The sequence below is a fragment of the Acomys minous genome, assembly GCF_964271855.1.
Source record: "Acomys minous genome assembly, chromosome: 6".
NCBI classification, from domain to species: Eukaryota; Metazoa; Chordata; class Mammalia; order Rodentia; family Muridae; genus Acomys; species Acomys minous.
The window spans coordinates 20,831,475-20,849,062 of record NC_140487.1 but is presented as its reverse complement, the minus strand read 5'-3'; the positions used below and the strand labels follow the sequence as shown (position 1 = coordinate 20,849,062).

Genomic DNA, 17,588 nt, shown 5'->3' with positions numbered 1-17,588 from the left:
CGGTTTTTTGACTCATACCAGGATGCTAGCTCATCCATGTCTCGCCAGCTCTCTTTGTAAAATATTAATTCTTGATTCCCACTGCTTTATTGGACACAAATAATTCTACATATACCAACACCACAAAATAGTCTTCAATAAGAATTGTAATTTTATATTCATTAGTAATTATAGTCGAATTTTGGTGGGATATAAAAAGAGCTTACATAACTGAAATAGAAAAAACAAGAGAAAACTTTTCTGCTTCAGAAAAACAAATTTTGAGGTGTCAGAGCAATTGGGTAGCACAAATCAAATCGGCTCCTGTTCTGGTATATAGGCTGTTAATGGACCCAGAAGCTTACAAGACCCATTCCCAGAAGAACAGAGCTATCCTGTAGGAGCTCCGTGCATTGGATTCCTCGGGTGGGGGTCACACACATCATCAGCTGCGGGGAGCATCCAGGCGATCACAGAGAACAGGGAATGTACTCTACCCCATGCAGCTTTCTCAGAAAAAGCAGCAGACAGCCTCAGAGGGAGCTAATAATCCTATCGCTTAGACTTTCTGTCAAGTCTCTGTTAGGTTGTTAGAATCTGCAGAGGTCATCTGCCAGTTCCAACTTATAACTGCTAGACTTGAGACAATAAGACTTTCACTAAATTTAGTCTTGGTTGTCACATCACTGTTTCTTCCACACAGAGTTAGCTCTGCTGTGTTTCTTGTGAGGACGTGATAACTCCAATACCCGAACAGCAGAGAAAATAGATGGAGATAATGATCATAATAAATAATCCCAAGGAACAAGTGTGGTTTAGTGTGCACATTCTGATTTGCACAAGCACCATAGGAGAGAGCAAGCAGGAGAAGACGCATCGGGTTACTAGAGCCTGTTAACCCTCAGAGATGCTGAACCGTGGGACCAGCCATAGCCCATCCTGGACTGTAGAGAGGTGAACACTAGGTAGTGGTTAGTGAAGCATCTACGTGGAATACTGTTGAGAAGTCTCAGTTTAGATCCAATGGACAACCGTGTGTGTGTGTGTGTGTGTGTGTGTGTGTGTGTGTGTGTGTGTGTGTGTGTGTGTGCATGTGCCCAACAAGTGTAGATGATGGTATGTGGAGGAAGTGACAGAGAGAAAAGATGACTGTTACCTTTGGAAGTAAATTTGCATTTGCCTTAAAATAACAAACAGTGAAAAGAACACTGAGATGCAATCTAAGGTGGTAAGTCCTGGCTTTGCCTTAGATAAACAACCTTGGCTTCCTACCACAATGTAAGCACATGGCATCTACCGCCCTCTCTGTCACTCTGTGCTCCATTTAATACCGCTGCCACTGGTCAGCTGTGGCTACTGAGCTGGTCTACAGTGAGATGTGCCATGGTAGAAAATGAACACCTCCTTCAAAGACTTACTGTGAAAACGGAAGGATAAACAACTTAGCTCTATAATATCAATTGTGTATTAAAACACTTTCTTTTCTATTTGGATAGTTTTACAATTAGTTTTTGGCCAGAAATTCCAACCAGAGCTTGGGATCCAGGAGCAGGTGTCGCACCAGAGGGACATGTGTTTCCAGTTCTACCTACGAGGGTCTCTGAGCTCCCTGGGGATGGGGTTGGCCTCACAACCTCAGTCTCCTCAGTGGGGGTTAAGCAGACAGGTGGAAGTCTGCACACATTCCTCTGGTTGCAGCCATTGCTCTTTAGTTAACTTCCTTCAAACTCTGTGTGATCCTCTGGTCCTCCATACTCTTTCTGCCTGCAATTTGTGAACTGTAAATGATACTTTGATGATATCTGATTCGATCCTGAATACTTCATATGCCTTATTTGCAGAATAAAAACAACAATATTACTGTAGAGTAATTAACTGAAAATTTACATTGTGGGGTGCTAGCCACAAAATAAATGCATTTCAGAGTGTATGTATATGAGTTAATTGCACTATAGAGTTATTAGTCATAAACCATTTGACTGTTGGGGAAGTTAGTCCAATGACATTTTTACTTAGGAAAATTAAACTTAATGACAGTTGTTTCCTCTAGATCCTAGATCTTTTGATTTTCTTTTTTTATGTATAAGCTACTAAAGGTGAAAGGTGAGGAGAGTGCAGGACACATAGCTCCTTTGACCCTCTGAAAGTCATCTTCAGATTCGAATTCATTCCACTAATCTTGATTTAGAAAGGACAGGAAGAAAGAAGAGAAAGAGGGAAGAAAGGGAAGGACGGAGGGAAGCAAAGGGGAAGAAGTGAAAAGGGAAGGAAGGAAGGAAGGATATTATATTGTTGCAAACATTTTCTCCACAAAGGAAAACAGACACTAGAGGCATACAAAATAGAACTCCAGCTACCAAACCCTCTCTGCTCCTTCGCAGGCTCAAGAGTTCAATTTATCCAGGAAGAAATAGGTGTTTGTATAGGAAAACATGCCTGGTAGGCTACTGAGTCTATAATTTTAAAGTAATCGAGTATGGAGTGTCCTAATGAATATTCTACTCTGGACTCAAGCAAACAGAAGCAAGTTCTTTTCTTTGAGACTAAAGGTTGCACATGGGTTAGTTACACACTCATGGATTTTTAAAGTTATAGATGATAAATAATGGGGCAACAACAGCATCTCATTCCAGAATCTTCTGGTATGCAGCTGTGGGACGTGGTTATCACCCTGGAAGTAGGCTGTCATTGCTTCCTGCCTGCTCTTTCCCCATCTTTCCATTATTGTTGCATCTATGGCTGCAGAAAAAGAGTCTCCGGCAGAGGCTGGGGTTCACTGACCTTGTTCACCACCGTCCTCTATGCTGGATGTACATGTCCATACTCGTTATTAGTCTTGAATATTTTCCTGGCTAAGAGACTTTTATGGGAGTTTTAAGTAGCTGTGCTCTTTCGATTTTTTTTTCAATTGTTATTCGCCCTGGGTTTGGACTCCCTAAAGGCCCTTTCAAAGGAAGCCAGTGAACAGCAGCCTTCCAATTCCCTGCCCTTTTCTTCTCCTTCAGGTCATGGTGGTGGTCTAGAATTGTTGTTACTAAGACAGTCGATTTAGGAGAGTAAGGATGAGTGTGTCATGATGTACAAAGCTCCCTCAGAAACTCCCAGACAGTGGCTATCTAAGCAAATGCAACGTTTTCCTTCATTCAGCATTGTCTAGCCAGAAGGGAGTATGGCCTGCAGTACCAGCTCTTCCTTAGGCATGCTCAATTCCTAGGGTGTGGGACTACAGAGAAGTTACTTTTGTGTTTCTGAGAAGACTGTTATAAACATTCTTACTGGAATGTAGAGACGAAGTTAAAGACAAGGCATAGAAGTTAAGTTATGCCTGGATAGATAGTGACAGCCCCAAAGAAACTCGTAGTCAATCCCTGGGCTAAAACTGGAGTCTCTAATCTTATCTCCGTCCTGCAAGTCAGTGTGTATTCACATTCCAACTGGAGTTGTTTACCTTAAGGACTTAAGATTTCTCCCCCGATCCCAGATGGGCAGAGAGGAAAGCTATCCCATGGCTTTATTGCCGTCCAGATTTATGTTGCTGGAATCCTTCACCTCAGTGTAGACCAAGGGTGAAATCACACTGGGCTGTCGATGTGTCAAGAGGCTTGAGAGGAAACTGAAGTGTACAGATCCAGGGAAGCAGTTTTGCACACGTAGACACTAATGTGCTCTGTTCTCTCATGGCTTTAGATTTGCCCTTGTCATAATCATGATAAGTGAAGATGGAGCTATTTAAGCGTCAGCTCAGCCTCGTGTTAAAAAATGCAGATTCCAGGTCAGCGTCCCTTCTCTCCTCCTGTTTCTGAGCAGCCAACCTGTGACTCTTAACAGCTATATCAGAAAGAAGTCTCTTACCAGCTTTATTTGGTCCATGGGCGAAGAAAAAAAGTACCCCTTCCAGAGCCCATGGTCTGGGCTAAGTTATGGTACCCTCCTGTCCTGTGCTAACAAGGAGATTAAGAGTACAAATTTTTCTCTTTAGTTTAAACTTTAAGATGAAGTATGGGGTTGACCTGTCTCTTGCTGATTTCTGTTATCCTTGAAGACACCCCCAGTCCTCAGACACTTTTTCAACACACTAAAATCACATCTTCTGGATTCCTTTATGTGACCATCAATTTTATTCATTCATCCTCCTATGTCAGTTTTACCAAATCTTCATAAATGTTTCTGTACTTGTAGCCATTCCTATAAGCTTTCGCATCTGTATGCTGCCTTACAGTCTGCAGGGTGCTTGCATGAGGGTTGTTGCTATTTAGAAACAAGCCAGACGTTTTAGGGCTTGATGTTCATTATATCCATTTGAACTGTACTTCAAGATGTACTTGAAATGAAGCGTAAGGCGACGTGAGGGATATCTAAATATATCTAGGTATATGGAATCAAGGCATTTTTAATTGAAGGGGTTTCTGTTGGCATAATATCAACAGCTAATAAGTAACTGGCTTCCATCTGGCATCAGTAGGACCTACGGAGGCTGGCCTCTTCCAAATGCACACCAGCATTTTCTTCTTCAGCTCTTGGTCAAGTAATTTCCCTTGACCAATAGATAAATACAAACACAAAAGTACCTGCATTAAGTTTAAAAAAGAAAAACTGTGCTTCTCAGATGCTTTTGAATCTTTAAATATTTCTAAACCTGATCATTTACACCTTAAGAGCTTTCATGGCTCTTTAACAAATGTTAACCTATTTAGTTCACGGCAGTCATATATGAGATATATCAACATACTCTGTACAGATTGAGACAGAGGGCCAGAGAAGGCCTGAGGCCACACCCTCAGAGGTGATAGGCCCTCAGTTTCTAGGTGGCCCATGGTGACCTCAGCGCTGTTCTCTTATGAAGACTACGATGAGAAAGCAGTAAGCTTCACGGTCTGCTTAACATCACATATGCTCTATAATTCCCAAATCACTTGAATCCTCCAGTCATTGCTGTTGGGAGCAGGAACCTAGAGTTAGGTAGGAAGAACACTGGTTATGAGCTAGTGTGACTCGCTGTAGTGACTGTCCTAAGATGGGTTTCTGAAAGGCCGTGCCACCATGTTCTAATGCATCCATGTGTACGTATGGAGGCACATTTAATACAGTTTTGCCTTGGAAATAGCAGTTCCAAGCCACGTGTTATCATAGATTCCATTTAAATGCATAAAAGGTGAATGTTGAGGGTAGGGCTATTGCCCAAAGTGATAGGTCTTTACTACTGTAAGGAGACCAGTTCCTCAGAGAGCTTTGCTCACGCCGAGAGCCTCCCTGGAGGTGGGTTCAGTATGTCTTTTGCCGTTTCTTTGTCTAACATGCACATTCTTTTCACACCACAGAATCTTCAGAAGCAAGTTGGAAAACTGGAAAGCCAAATCACCCTCCGCAGCTCCGGCCTCCACTCGCTCTCCTTGCATGCCTTTCTCATGGTTTAATGAAAGCCGGAAAGGATCCTATTCCTTCAGGAACCTGCCTTCATCTCCAAGTCCCCTTCAGCCTTCTCCTGAGACTCTAATTTCAGATAAAACAGGGTCCAAGGTAGACAACAGTGGACTAAAAAAAGCTGACAAGAAAACTCAATCCTATCTCCTCTTCAGTTTTTGGAAGGCCTTCTCAACCTCTGTGTGCACCCTGGGTCTCAGGGGCCAATGTGCTAACACTGCCATAGGCATGCATGGTGTTTCCTTTGTGGGGAGAGAAAATCCCACCTAACCAGCACCCTCATTAATACTGTTCCGTTCTAGCGTGTGTTTTTCTCTTCAAATTAGCCTGTCATTTCACTCACTGCTGTTTAGCTGTTTGACAGTTAAGCCATGCTGGGAAAGAGTCATTTGGATGGTGAAACAGTGTTGGTAGGTGTTTATTAAGTATTCTTCTTTAAGTTGCATTTTGAAACTATTTCACTGTGCGCTTCAAGATTTACTAGAAATCAGATAAATCTGAGACTGTGTTCAGTTCACATAAGTGAAACGAATAGGAAAAACAAAGAACACTGACATAACGCTTGGATCAAACGTCCATGCAGAGTACCTGTTCTAACCCCGTCACCAACGCTTTGCCATTAGCAGTATTACAATTGTCTGCATGGGTACACTGCGTTCCAAAATGCACGTGGCTATTTCCAGCATGACTGCAAGAAGGCTTCTTTCACACTTCCCTGGAGCACATGTGGTGGCTAACCTTCGCCTTATTTGGTCTCCTTTTTTCTGTGTTCACTCTTCTTTCCCAAACAGAACCACATGATTAATCTTACTTGAACTTAACTCTTTCCTTGAGGTCAGCAGCTTAAAGGGTTTTTGCCTGAGGATCTGGAGAGTTGCATCTCCAGTGGTAATACCAAAGGGTGATCGTGTGTGTCGTGCCTTGCTGCCGAATGTTCTGCCAACCTCCCTCCTTTTTGGGAAGAATTATCAAATCTTGGAGTTGGTTTAGTACTAAACTCTAGTTACTCGTATGGTATTTGTTCTCAATAATCAACTGAAGACAACACAAAGGAACCTAAGGGGGGAAAAAACAGTCTGGTTCCTAGAGAAGTTCAGTATGAAACAAGATGGTGTTGAGCAGTTGCTCAGAGTTCCTGGAAATCCAGCCACTTTGCAGATAGCAAAAGAAGTTTCAGTAGTAATCCACGCACTGGGCTGTTTTAGTCTTGCTCTGAGACTTAAGGTTCGCTTGAGTGATTCTGTCACTGTCTTATGCAAAAGAGAGGTTCACTATAAAATGTTTTCATAAGTAAGGCTCTGTGGTCATTGTCAAGTTGTCGTCACATCTGCTGAGCAAGTTAAAGTAGTTCTAGGGAAGTGAATTTTCCCCCACACTCTACCTCCCTAACCCCAGGACGTTATGCAGCCTCATGGGTCTGTTCCATAAGGCAGTCTTTGCCTGTCTGCTGGAGCCATGAGAGACACATGTTCTGACATGTACCTAGTGTTGGGATGTCAGACCATGCCTTCTTCCAGAACCCCTCACTCTGAAGAGTACATCCAGGAGGCGACCTGTCCCTTCTCCCAGTATTTATCACAACCAGCCACGCACTCTCTTTCCCAGGGCCACTCCAGCCACCGCCCTGATAGGAACTGCCATCTGCTCCTAAAAAGTCAGCCTCTCCAGCCCAGCGTGTGTCCCTACTGACCCTGCTGCCTGCTACAGGGGCTTTTTTATTCCTCTCCTGGGCAGGTGCGGAGGGTAACGTGTTCTGAGCCCTCCGAGAACCACTGAGGAGTCAATTCTCCACAACACCGATCCCTGCAGCAGGGGAGCAGGTGCCCAGGATTTCCCACAAGGCTCCAAAGCTGCAGCGTCTCCCACCACCGCCCAGCTGAAAGCCACCCCTAACCGAACTCCGGTGTTTTCTAAAGAAAATGATTAAAATGAAGCTGTCAAGGACCAGGGAGCATGCCTGCCTCCAGTTCACCCTGTGTGTTCATTTAAGGTGGTTTTATTTGTTTTTACAGAATTTCACCTTCAACGATGACTTCAGCCCGAGCAGTACCAGTTCAGCAGACCTGAGCGGCTTAGGAGCAGAACCCAAAACGCCAGGGCTCTCCCAGTCCTTGGCACTGTCCTCGGATGAGGTACTGGACCGGCACCATGGCAGAACTTATTTTTATGTCATTTACTTCCTCTACATCCTGCTATAGGGAGATACTTGAGGACAGATTTAACGTAGAGGTCATCAGCACTGAGGTTTTATGTTTAACACAAAATCCTCATGACTCCATTCCCCATCCCTTCAACGTTAAGGAAAAGGATAGCTTCTGAGCCCCTTGAAGCTACTTGGGGAGCCCATTATATATGGAAACACACAGGGTGGAGTGGCTGGGCACTGGAGAACAGGACTAGATGAACAGTTTGGGTCACCTGGAGGCTGTGAGTGATCCATTCTCTGTCCTTACCCAGAGTCCCTCCTGCCCCCAGACTCCCACAGGCCTCTGACTATGCTGTGCCTCCAGCTGAATCCTTACAATCAATAGGCAACAACTCTGGAAAGGAAATAGAGTAAAAACCATTTATCCAGATGCTAAAGTGAGGATTAGCATTGCTAAGAATTACCAGGAAGTATGTGTGTCTGAGATAAGCAGAAAACTGTACTGAGACTGACATAGCTCTAAAACTGGGTGGAGTCTTGGGGCAGGAAATAATGCAATTAGAATATGTTTGCCTTTACATATAAAATAGCTGTTCTTACTTCTTTTCAAGCTGAGTTTTGTGCAGTAAGCCTCCTTTTTTTTTTCCACTTAAACTTTCCTGGGCCCGTTTTTCTAGCTGGATTTGATTTGAACATATTAAAGCATGCACTGTGGATACCGTGTGTCCCATTTCTATAACCTTCTTCTTTTTGGTTCTTTTGTTGCTACTCACCCAGAGCCTGGACATGATAGATGACGAGGTGAGCTCTCCGTGGGTGGGTGTGGCGCCGGGTCTGCTCTGAACTGGTTTCCTCTCTTTACAAAGGACTCAGGGATCCAAGAACCCTTTCCTCTCTACTGGAGGGAAGATAACGCTGCCTTTGTTTACGTTTTACTTAAAAGATCTTCTTGGATCAAGAGGCTCCAAGTCCCACCTCCTGAGTCCCTCATCTGCCTCCGGTGGCCATTACCTGACTTGGGCCACACCCTTTTCCATATCCTCTGCCTTCCCCTCAGTGTACACCTCGCCCTTTTCTCTGCTCTTCAGGAGGCTCACCAGATAACTCCTGTCTTTCCTGGGAGACCTGTCAGGCCTTCGTCTTCTCTCAGCTTTGGGTTTCTGGGAGCTGTCCTGCCTCGTTACCAAAATAAGGAGATTAGTCTCCAGTGGTCAGAGCCTTTGCAATGAGCGTCTTGTTAAGCTCTGTCACGTACTACTGTGTTGTCTAAGAGAGATCTTGTAAACTTTCGGATCCTCAATTTTCTCATGTCTTAAAGGAATTGTGGGTGTCAGCACCCTAGCTCCCTCATAGGTTTGCTTCCTGGCCAGATGAAATAATGGCTGTGAAATTTCCCTGAGAAGGCTTAAGGGCTTTTACATATAGAGTGAAGGAGACCTTAATATTTGTAATATGTTTTATACAGCTTTAATGTCTTCTAAAAGGATAAATTTAAGTGATGTATCACATATAGAAAACAATGAAATATTTATTTTCCGCATATTAGAATATCTCCATGGTTATTTATTATAAAACCATCAATGTTAGTATGTACTGCTATTTTTTAGCATCCTACATTTGTAATGGTGCTTTATTTGTGGGATATTTTTTAATTTTCCATCTACCAGAATCATATATGTAATATGCATATTTTTTCTAATACAAGTAGAACTATTATCACTTCATGATTTATTATAAGTAAGTACAGCTCTTGTAGCTTGAGAAATTCCTCCGATAGCATAAACTAAGCCACAGTGGCGCCATCCTTTAACAACACTGCATACATTCCTACCTCAGATCCTTGATGACGGACAGTCCCCCAAACACACTCAGAGTCAGAGTCGGGCCGTTCACGAGTGGAGTGTGCAACAGGTTTCTCACTGGTTGATGAGCTTAAATCTGGACCAACATGTGTCTGAATTCAGTGCTCAGAACATCACTGGGGAGCAGCTCCTGCAGCTGGATGGAAATAAACTGAAGGTAAAGAAGCCTTTGTCTGTGTTGGATTACCAGTTTTGTGTGTTGCTTGGAGCACCTGACACGTTTTCATTAGCCGGGGATTCTTATATCCCTCCGGCAGTTTTTGTCAACACGTAGCAGAAAAGATACTGAATTATTTTCAGTAGGAAATGATGCTTCAGTAAGCCCATGAGGGGGTCCTGACTTGGGATAGACTCCTGACTAAGAGAGTGTGGGACCCTTCCCTTTGCCTGGCAACACATGACCTCTACGTTAAAACCACTCATTTCCTGTTGTACTATTAAGTTTTAATAGTGGCCAGTATGATACTCCTTTCTTCATTCCTCCTCCACGCTCCCCCTCCACCCACTACTTGAAAACTGAAATGATGTTCCCAAGTATACGCAAGCCATCCCTCCCTGTGCCCTCCATTGGACTCCCTCCCTGCCACTTCCGCTGGACCTTCATTTCTGCTCATCCAGCCCATCTCTTTTAGAGACTGAGGTGGCACCCAACTTTATGGAGAAAGAGCAAGAGTAGGATACAGCCAGCTCCACACATCCCTCCCCACCACTTGGCTGATGGATAGATGAGTGTCTCTTGACAGTCTTTGAAAAGGTTAGCGATCAATCAACAGCTGTGAATATGAAGGCCCCATTGACAAGGCTGTCCCTGTTGGGGAGATGGATGCATCCTGCTGCTGCTGCTGAAGGTTATGGAACATTTAAAGTACACAACCATCTCCCCTGAGTCTGAATTCCAAGCTCATCCAGCAACCTCGTCATTATAATCAGGCTTTGGTTACAGGTTGGCCTTTGGGGAGACAATGGCTGGGGAGATGCTGACATGGGCATCCTGGCCCCAAACATTTTATTTTTGTGTGTGTGGGGAGACGGGGAGGTTCTCATTATAAATAACTACATTGGCAAACAGGTGGCCACTTCAGTTCTTCCTGCTCTTCTTGGATTCTTCTGTGGCAGCAGGTGCTCTCTGCTACCCTTTGAAGATGTTGACGACTTTAGCTGAAGGTTGAAAAAGCAGGATCATGCCCTTTTTATTTATTCTCTCATTAGTCAACAATTTGGAAAGCATTTTCTTAATGACTTCTGGAGTGCATTTTACAAGAACTTCAAAGAGCAAAGCAGAGCTCCTCAGTGCATACAGAGTTTAGCACATGTTGACTGCTTTTCCTCAGCTCTGACCTCCTCCTTCTATGTTTAACTAAGGTCATGAGATTAAGCCTAGTGTGATGTTTTCCTCCTCCTAAGAAAAGAGGTCAGCAGTTTATCAGATTCAGTTTGTACATGTGTTTCCTTTGTAGGCTCTTGGAATGACGTCATCCCAGGACCGGGCACTGGTTAAAAAAAAACTGAAGGAAATGAAGATGTCTCTAGAGAAGGCTAGAAAGGCCCACGAGAAAATGGAAAAACAAAGAGAGAAACTGAGGAGGAAGGAACAAGAGCAAATGCAAAGGAAGTCAAAAAAGTCTGAAAAGATGACTTCCACAGCAGAGAGCAACAGTGAGCCCTAATACCCAGCTTCTACCAGGATGTGGGAAAGCTTGAAACAACTCCTGCCCCTTCCTGCCCACCCCTCCCCTCCAGCAGAGGATGAACATGACACTGATGGGGATAATGCCTCTGTAGGCAGTTTAAAGAACTGTGTGTTGAATGCGCTGTTAGTTTTAACCTCCTAAAGTTGCCCCTTGCCATCACCTTTGGTTCATGAGCAAACCAGAAGTACCATTTTTATCTTCTACTTACCAACATCCCATGTTGTGTTAAGTGTGTGGTGCCTGGTGGAGGACCAGCCTGGCCCAGCCAATGAGAGAAGGACTCATTCTGGTGATGTGAGTGGGAGTACTCAGAAATTTCAGTGAGAGCCCCTGAAACTGAGAGAGTAGCTATGACTGTTGGTGTGCTGAGGCTACCTGCCTTGAAATGAGGGGGCTGTGCTGTCTGTCTCCTGGGCTGCAGAATCTAGTAAGGTGGGGGTGTGGGAAAGGCTCCCTTCAATACTGACTGTGTAGCAAGTCAGTCCGGTGTCGGGATAATTACCAGCTTAGGGAAAGAGGGGAATCAGAAAGAGGGAAAAAAATTGTAACTATTTGTTAACTCTAGAAGAAATGTAAAGGCCTTAAGAACATAGGTGTGGGTGTACGTCAGGCCTTGGTGGTAACGTTTTCCTCCATGTGTTGCTGGACAAAGAAAATACCAGCATGCAATGCAGCATTGGATGTTGGGATCTGCTATTTCCTTTGCCTGCCTCCAGGCCCAGGGTTTCTGCAGTGCTGACAAACACAGCACACCCCCAACAAATTGAACAGGAAATTGATTTTTAAAGAAGCCAACATTTTCAGGTTTCCTCTCCCCAGACACTCTGGCTGGTCTTCAGTCTGCCTGGGACACAATCAGGAGCTTGACACATATTTTCTACTCAGAATTTCCCAAGTGGGCTCAGTTAGTGTTCTAACAAATGTACTTTTAAGAACTTAAAACTGGTTAGAGATTGAGAAACAGTCAACCAGAGACCTTTTTTTTTTTTTTTTTTTTTTTTTTTTTTAGCACATATAATTTGTTCCTATGAAGGACAGCCATCATTTACATTTTAGAGACATTTTGAATGGCTTTCCTAAGCTGTTCTCTTCCGTATTCTAGAGAGTTCCAGGTTTGTTTAAGACAGTCCATGGGATGGACTCTCACAGTCCTGTACAAAGGATTTCAGTATTTCACCAACTTGAGCTGAGTGCAGGAGACTGGGGCGGGAGGAGGAAAACATATACTCATCATGAGACATTTCATATCTTGAGCGCTTTTATCTGTTTGCTTGCCTTTAGTTTTAGCTTTTGTTTTTGCTTATATATCTAACTCTCATTGTCGCATTGACTCTAAAAAGGAAGTGACGTCATCTATTTTACGATGGACCAATTTCAAACTAAAGCTGGAGGCCACATGAGTCCTTGGACTTCAGCGTATTTTATTTCCTTTATTCCACCAGGCCCTTGCATGGTCCATAGCCCTGTGCACATCCCTCCAGATGCATAGGTAGGAAGGCCTGCATCAGGCTACGGAGTTATAACAGGTATCTGCTAGGTTAGGGGTCTGCTGCCTGGGTGGCCTCACCTTGTATTTTTAACATTGTGACTTTTCTTTTTTTCTTTTTTCTTTTTTTTTCATTGTTACTATTTTTTGAAACAAGAATTCTGGAATTATCTGAACTAGAAACTTAATCCTCTTCTTTCTCCCAGGGCCAACTTCCTTTTCTGGCCCAGAGCACTTGTATTAAGTTTTGGTCCTTGTGATAGAGACCCACTTCAGTCTGAAACGCGATATGGGAGTGGCGTTGTGTTCCCTAGTCACTAGCCCTGTTTCGTGGTTCTTACTTGGCATAGGGTACTGGGTCCCTGAGTGTGTCTTCGGCTGCCTGATGCTTTGCCGCTTACTAATATTTTGAGAAACCAAGAGTCACATTTCTGAACTACAAATTCAGCAAATCTTTCCTAATAGCAGAAGACTAAGCAAAAACCTGACACTACTAATACTTGCTATTGTAAATTTTAGCCATTTTACTTTTCTTTGGGGGGAAAGCCTGGATTGCACTGGAAGCTTTTCTGTATTCATTTTCAAGAGTGAAAACAGAAGGACGATCATTTTAAGTTGTGTTTACACTTGGATGATAGTTGAAAATGAATGTATATATTGGAAATGTCTATAGGTCTGTCTCTGCCTGTTAACTTATGATCTTATATTGCATTTCTTAAATACAGTGTTCCTAGGACGGCATCATTAACACTCAGTGCTTGGATTAGCATTCATATGACAGTTACAAATCAATTTCATAGGCCTTACATCATTTAGTTGATGTTTCAACCGTTTTGATTTTTTAGTTAAATTATTGCAATCTTAAACCAAAATGAATTCTTTTATCATTGCTACTGAACACTGGTAAAATTATAAAAGGCTCTTGATTGCATTGTTCAGCAAAGGATCAAACAGAAGAAACTGGTTGACCCAGTGTGGAAACAAAGTGAAGGACCTCAGACCTTGTGAACATTTGGATTTCCTGTTAGTTCCTTTAATGGCCGTGCTGCATGATAATAATTGAGTTTCCAGCGTCTTGCACAATTCCTGCTTTAATGCTGTAGTTTTCAGGGTTTATACAATTTAACAGAGAATTGTTGCTTCGTGGATTTAAAGATTTTGGAAGGTTTTTAAGTTATCAACAAGTGCAGAAAAAAGGGAATGTCTTCATACTATGAATTATATTCTAGTGAAGGATAATAGGACCCCATCAGTAGCCAAAAGTGTTTGGGGTGCGGGTCATGGCTGGGAGTGGGGATACATGGTCAGATCCTGCCAGAGGTAGAGGGCATTGTAGAAGTAGACTCTGGCTTAGGGTTCCACCAAAGGTCTTTGTAATGGATTGTTGTGCTTAAGCACACCTCCTCTAAAGTGACTCACGCTTACAGATTCATTTTCCCCCTCCCCAGAATCGGAAGAGCTCCGTTAGAGCAGACACCATGCTTTATCCACTTCCGTGCTCTCCTAAAGCTTACCTTTACCACAGTGACAGCAAAGCTCTTCTGGGGTGATCCTCCATCCTATAGCTGGGGTTGACATGGACCTCCCACCTCATGTAGACTTTTAAATACCACACACATTTATGATTTCAGTGTGGCAGGAGCTGATTGCAAACTCAGCTTCCAACAGGCACAGAATGGGAATGCCTATCTTGTGTTCCTTTATTTTCAGAAATTAAGTGGCAGAGGAGACGTGAAGACTCCTGCTACTGTTCATGCCAGAGAGTATTTATCCTGAGACCTTAAACACCTTAGGCCTAGGCTGCAAGAATGTCCACGGGTCAGATTTAGCACCTGGGCCTCTATGGACTGTGCGGCTGATGAAGAATTCTCTTTTAGGCTCTTTGTTTAATAGGATTGACTTGTGCCTAAAAATTATCTAATAAGTAAAGAAATTGCATTTACACAGCTATTCTAACTCATTTATAAACATGAAATGTTAGATAAATCTGAGGAGGACTCTCAACATAGCAAAGGTATTTAAGATGATTCTGGAGGAGGGAGGGCAGATGATTCTAAAACTTCTGTACATGGGATGCATATTACCCTTTCATACACTGAGATAGTTAAGGGTTACCAAACTCCATTTGAGTAACTTAAGACTCTTTCCACAGAGCTGGTGATAAGGAACATCTCACCTTTGGGGACACGGATTAGTAGGATCCATGTCATTTGCTTCAACACTAAGACCCTAGTGCTCCCTGCTGAAAAGGTAATTAGAAAATGACAGGTTTAGTTTTCAAGAATTTCCTTATTTGCTTTGAGTCGGCTCTGCCTGTGCCCAGTTCTAAAGCAGAGCTTGTGACTTGTAGAAGTGAGGTCAAAAGTAAAGCAGCCATGCTTTCTTCTAAAACTGCTCTCATTGTGACAGGACATGGGGAGAACACCGTCTCAAAGCAGTGTTACAGGAAATCTGTTTCCCCCAGTTCAGTCCTGAGAGCCAGACTACCTGTGCAGGCAAATTCTGTTTGCATTTGTCTGGAGTATTTAAAACTCCATGAAATTTAGTCTTTATCCAAAACACTGGAGGAAAAATAACACTAAAGAAAACACATTTTAATAACATGAAAAGAAGTGTGGAAGCTGGATTGACCAGTTAGAGGCAAAAAATGGAAAGCTTCCACAATAAATCATCCCCTGGGTAGTAACACCAGTTCCATTCACAGGAGGCAGAGAGTCCTCACCTGTGTGTCCACGAGTGTCTGTGTGGGGTTATCAGAGAGTGTTTGTTACTCAAGACTCAAATCTGGAAGCACCTGGACCTGTTTCTCTGTCTCAGAGGAGGCAACAAAAGAAGCTCCATGCTTGCCAGCCCTTGACCCTGCCCACCTCTCAGACCATTAGAGATCTAGTAGTGTGCAAGACAATGGGAAAGGAATAAGAAAACAAGCCACATATTCTCAGTTATGTGCATGCCACTTGTGTAGGTGTCAGAGCTGTGTGTGTGAATATATCCCCCCCACCTTACACACACGTATATACCATAAGCACGTGGCATAAAAATATACCATACATGGACTACAGTGATGTTAGTTAGGACCCTGGGCTGTAATCATAGCCATATTTGCCACTTTTGTGTTGTGTATACATTGAATGGCTCACAGCTTTTAAGAGATTTTTTTTAAATGTAAGTATCCTACTAAATGCACTTATGCTTCTAAATGTTTATATATTTTGGTAAAATTGATTTATTAGATCTTTAGTATTGTATTTTAGTAAGATAAATTTTCTTCAAATGTTTGATTAATGCTTTGATGTCAAGATTGCACATTTTTTTTAGTTAGAACTCAGAAGATATTATGCAGCTTTGGGCATTTTCAACTGCAGATAGCAGTTTTCTTGACTAAATTGCACTGTGTTCTTGTGTATCAACTCTCACCTCTAAAATGAAGATCAGCAGCAGCCATGATGCTTACATCACTACCTACTGGCTCTCTGGTGGCAGAATTTCTGTCATGTGACCACTATTTGCTTCCTATGCCATCAGCTTGTAATGGCATTTTGTTTGCCACCAAAAATAACAAACACAATGGGTTCTGAATACATGTTGTTGGAAGGCGTGTACATCCATTTCCTTCAGATGTTTTATGCACGCACACAAGTCTCTTGTTAAAGATTTACGCATTCATTCATGAAAGAACAATTGGCCAGAAATACCCTAAATTGTCTTTTTTAAAAAAGCAGGAAGCGATGTCCAAGCTAGATAACCCTTTCCAACGACATCAGGTTTAGTCAGTAACTAATAAAGTCTCTAACCATGCGTACATGTACACTCCTTGAGATTATGTAATGTCATAACTACTGCTTTTGTATTTTTAATGATGTTTTGATGATACCACTTGGACATCTGCTATATATCATTGACGAGATCTGGGCAGCTGAAGCTACAAGGAGAATAAAATTCTCTTCTACTGTAAGATTCAATTTGTTTTCATCTTTCCTTCTTCTCTATTGCTAAGGGGAAAGTGATTTGGCTGTCATTTGAGTCTGGTAAGTATGAGTAGCATATTACCAGAAACTTTTAACTTGTACATTTTGCTGTCTGATCATTTGCATGGAGGAGACAATAGTGCCACGCTGCTTTGTTCTCTGGTGCCTGCCTTGTGTGTGCGGTTGCAAAGGGCAGTCCTCACGCTCCGGTTCTCAGAGGCATTCAGAGCAAACCATACCATCAGTGGCCCGTTGTCTTCTGACCATCCAGAACCACCTGTGGTTACATTTAATTTGTTAGTGTAAATACATTTCTTGCCAATGAGTATTATTGTTGTTAGATAATGAATGCAATAAAAGGAAATACAGAAAACTATCGGAGTGCATGGTTCTTTTTTTTTTTTTTTTTTTCTCTCTCTCTCTCTCTCTTCCATTTCCACTTTCGACTAAAACAAGGCTGAACTGGGTAAACCTGCAGTAACTGTCAAAACCTATCTATCCATCAAGAGCAAAGTGCACATTCTTCATGGAAATGAAACTAAAAACAAGTTTTAACTCTGGCAAAGTGTAAATTGGCAGCTAGAATTACACTTGAAAGCACAATTATGGAACTGGGCAAAAAAGGCAAAGAGCAGGCCCCCAGCTGGAGGCACCTTGTCCACCTCTTCCCTTGTCCCTTTGTCACTGCCTCACCATCAAGTGTGCAGTACCCGTGAGGCAGAGAAAGATGGATGGCAAATCCATTAACCAGTCAGTCCCACACAACAGAGGCAAGCTGAGGAGGAGCCAGGTCCATCCTAGAGTGCCGGGTTGTTTTAAGCTGTTTTCTATCTCAGATCTCCCAAGACTGAGAAAGCAAGAACAGAACAAATGAAGGCTGTTTACTGCATTGTCTCAACCTCACAGAATAAATGAAGTAAACCTGTTTTCCTCCTTTTTTTAGAATGCATGTTGAAAATCCCTTACCCAAATCTGTCCTTTGGGCAACTTCAATGCATGCACAGGAAACTCAACAGCTTCATTTTTATTTTTTAT

At 42.8% G+C, this 17,588-nt stretch overlaps 1 protein-coding gene across 11 annotated transcripts in view; it reads left to right on the top strand.

Annotated features, from left to right (window-relative positions):
• The window catches only part of PPP1R9A (protein phosphatase 1 regulatory subunit 9A), a 293,927-nt gene extending 277,001 nt beyond the window's left edge, over positions 1-16,926 (top strand). For 4 of the 11 annotated variants that reach the window (XM_084785938.1, XM_084785941.1, XM_084785940.1 and 1 more), the window contains 4 exons: positions 5,298-5,496; positions 7,413-7,532; positions 9,383-9,565; positions 10,866-16,926. In XM_084785938.1, the coding sequence (XP_084642064.1) occupies positions 5,298-5,496; positions 7,413-7,532; positions 9,383-9,565; positions 10,866-11,075 (712 nt within the window). In that variant the 3' untranslated portion in view covers positions 11,076-16,926. Of the gene's footprint in view, positions 1-5,297; positions 5,497-7,412; positions 7,533-8,323; positions 8,348-9,382; positions 9,566-10,865 lie in introns of those variants that run through there. The other 7 variants (XM_084785937.1, XM_084785936.1, XM_084785944.1 and 4 more) reach the window with 4 other exon arrangements.
• Positions 16,927-17,588: the final 662 nt, after the last annotated feature.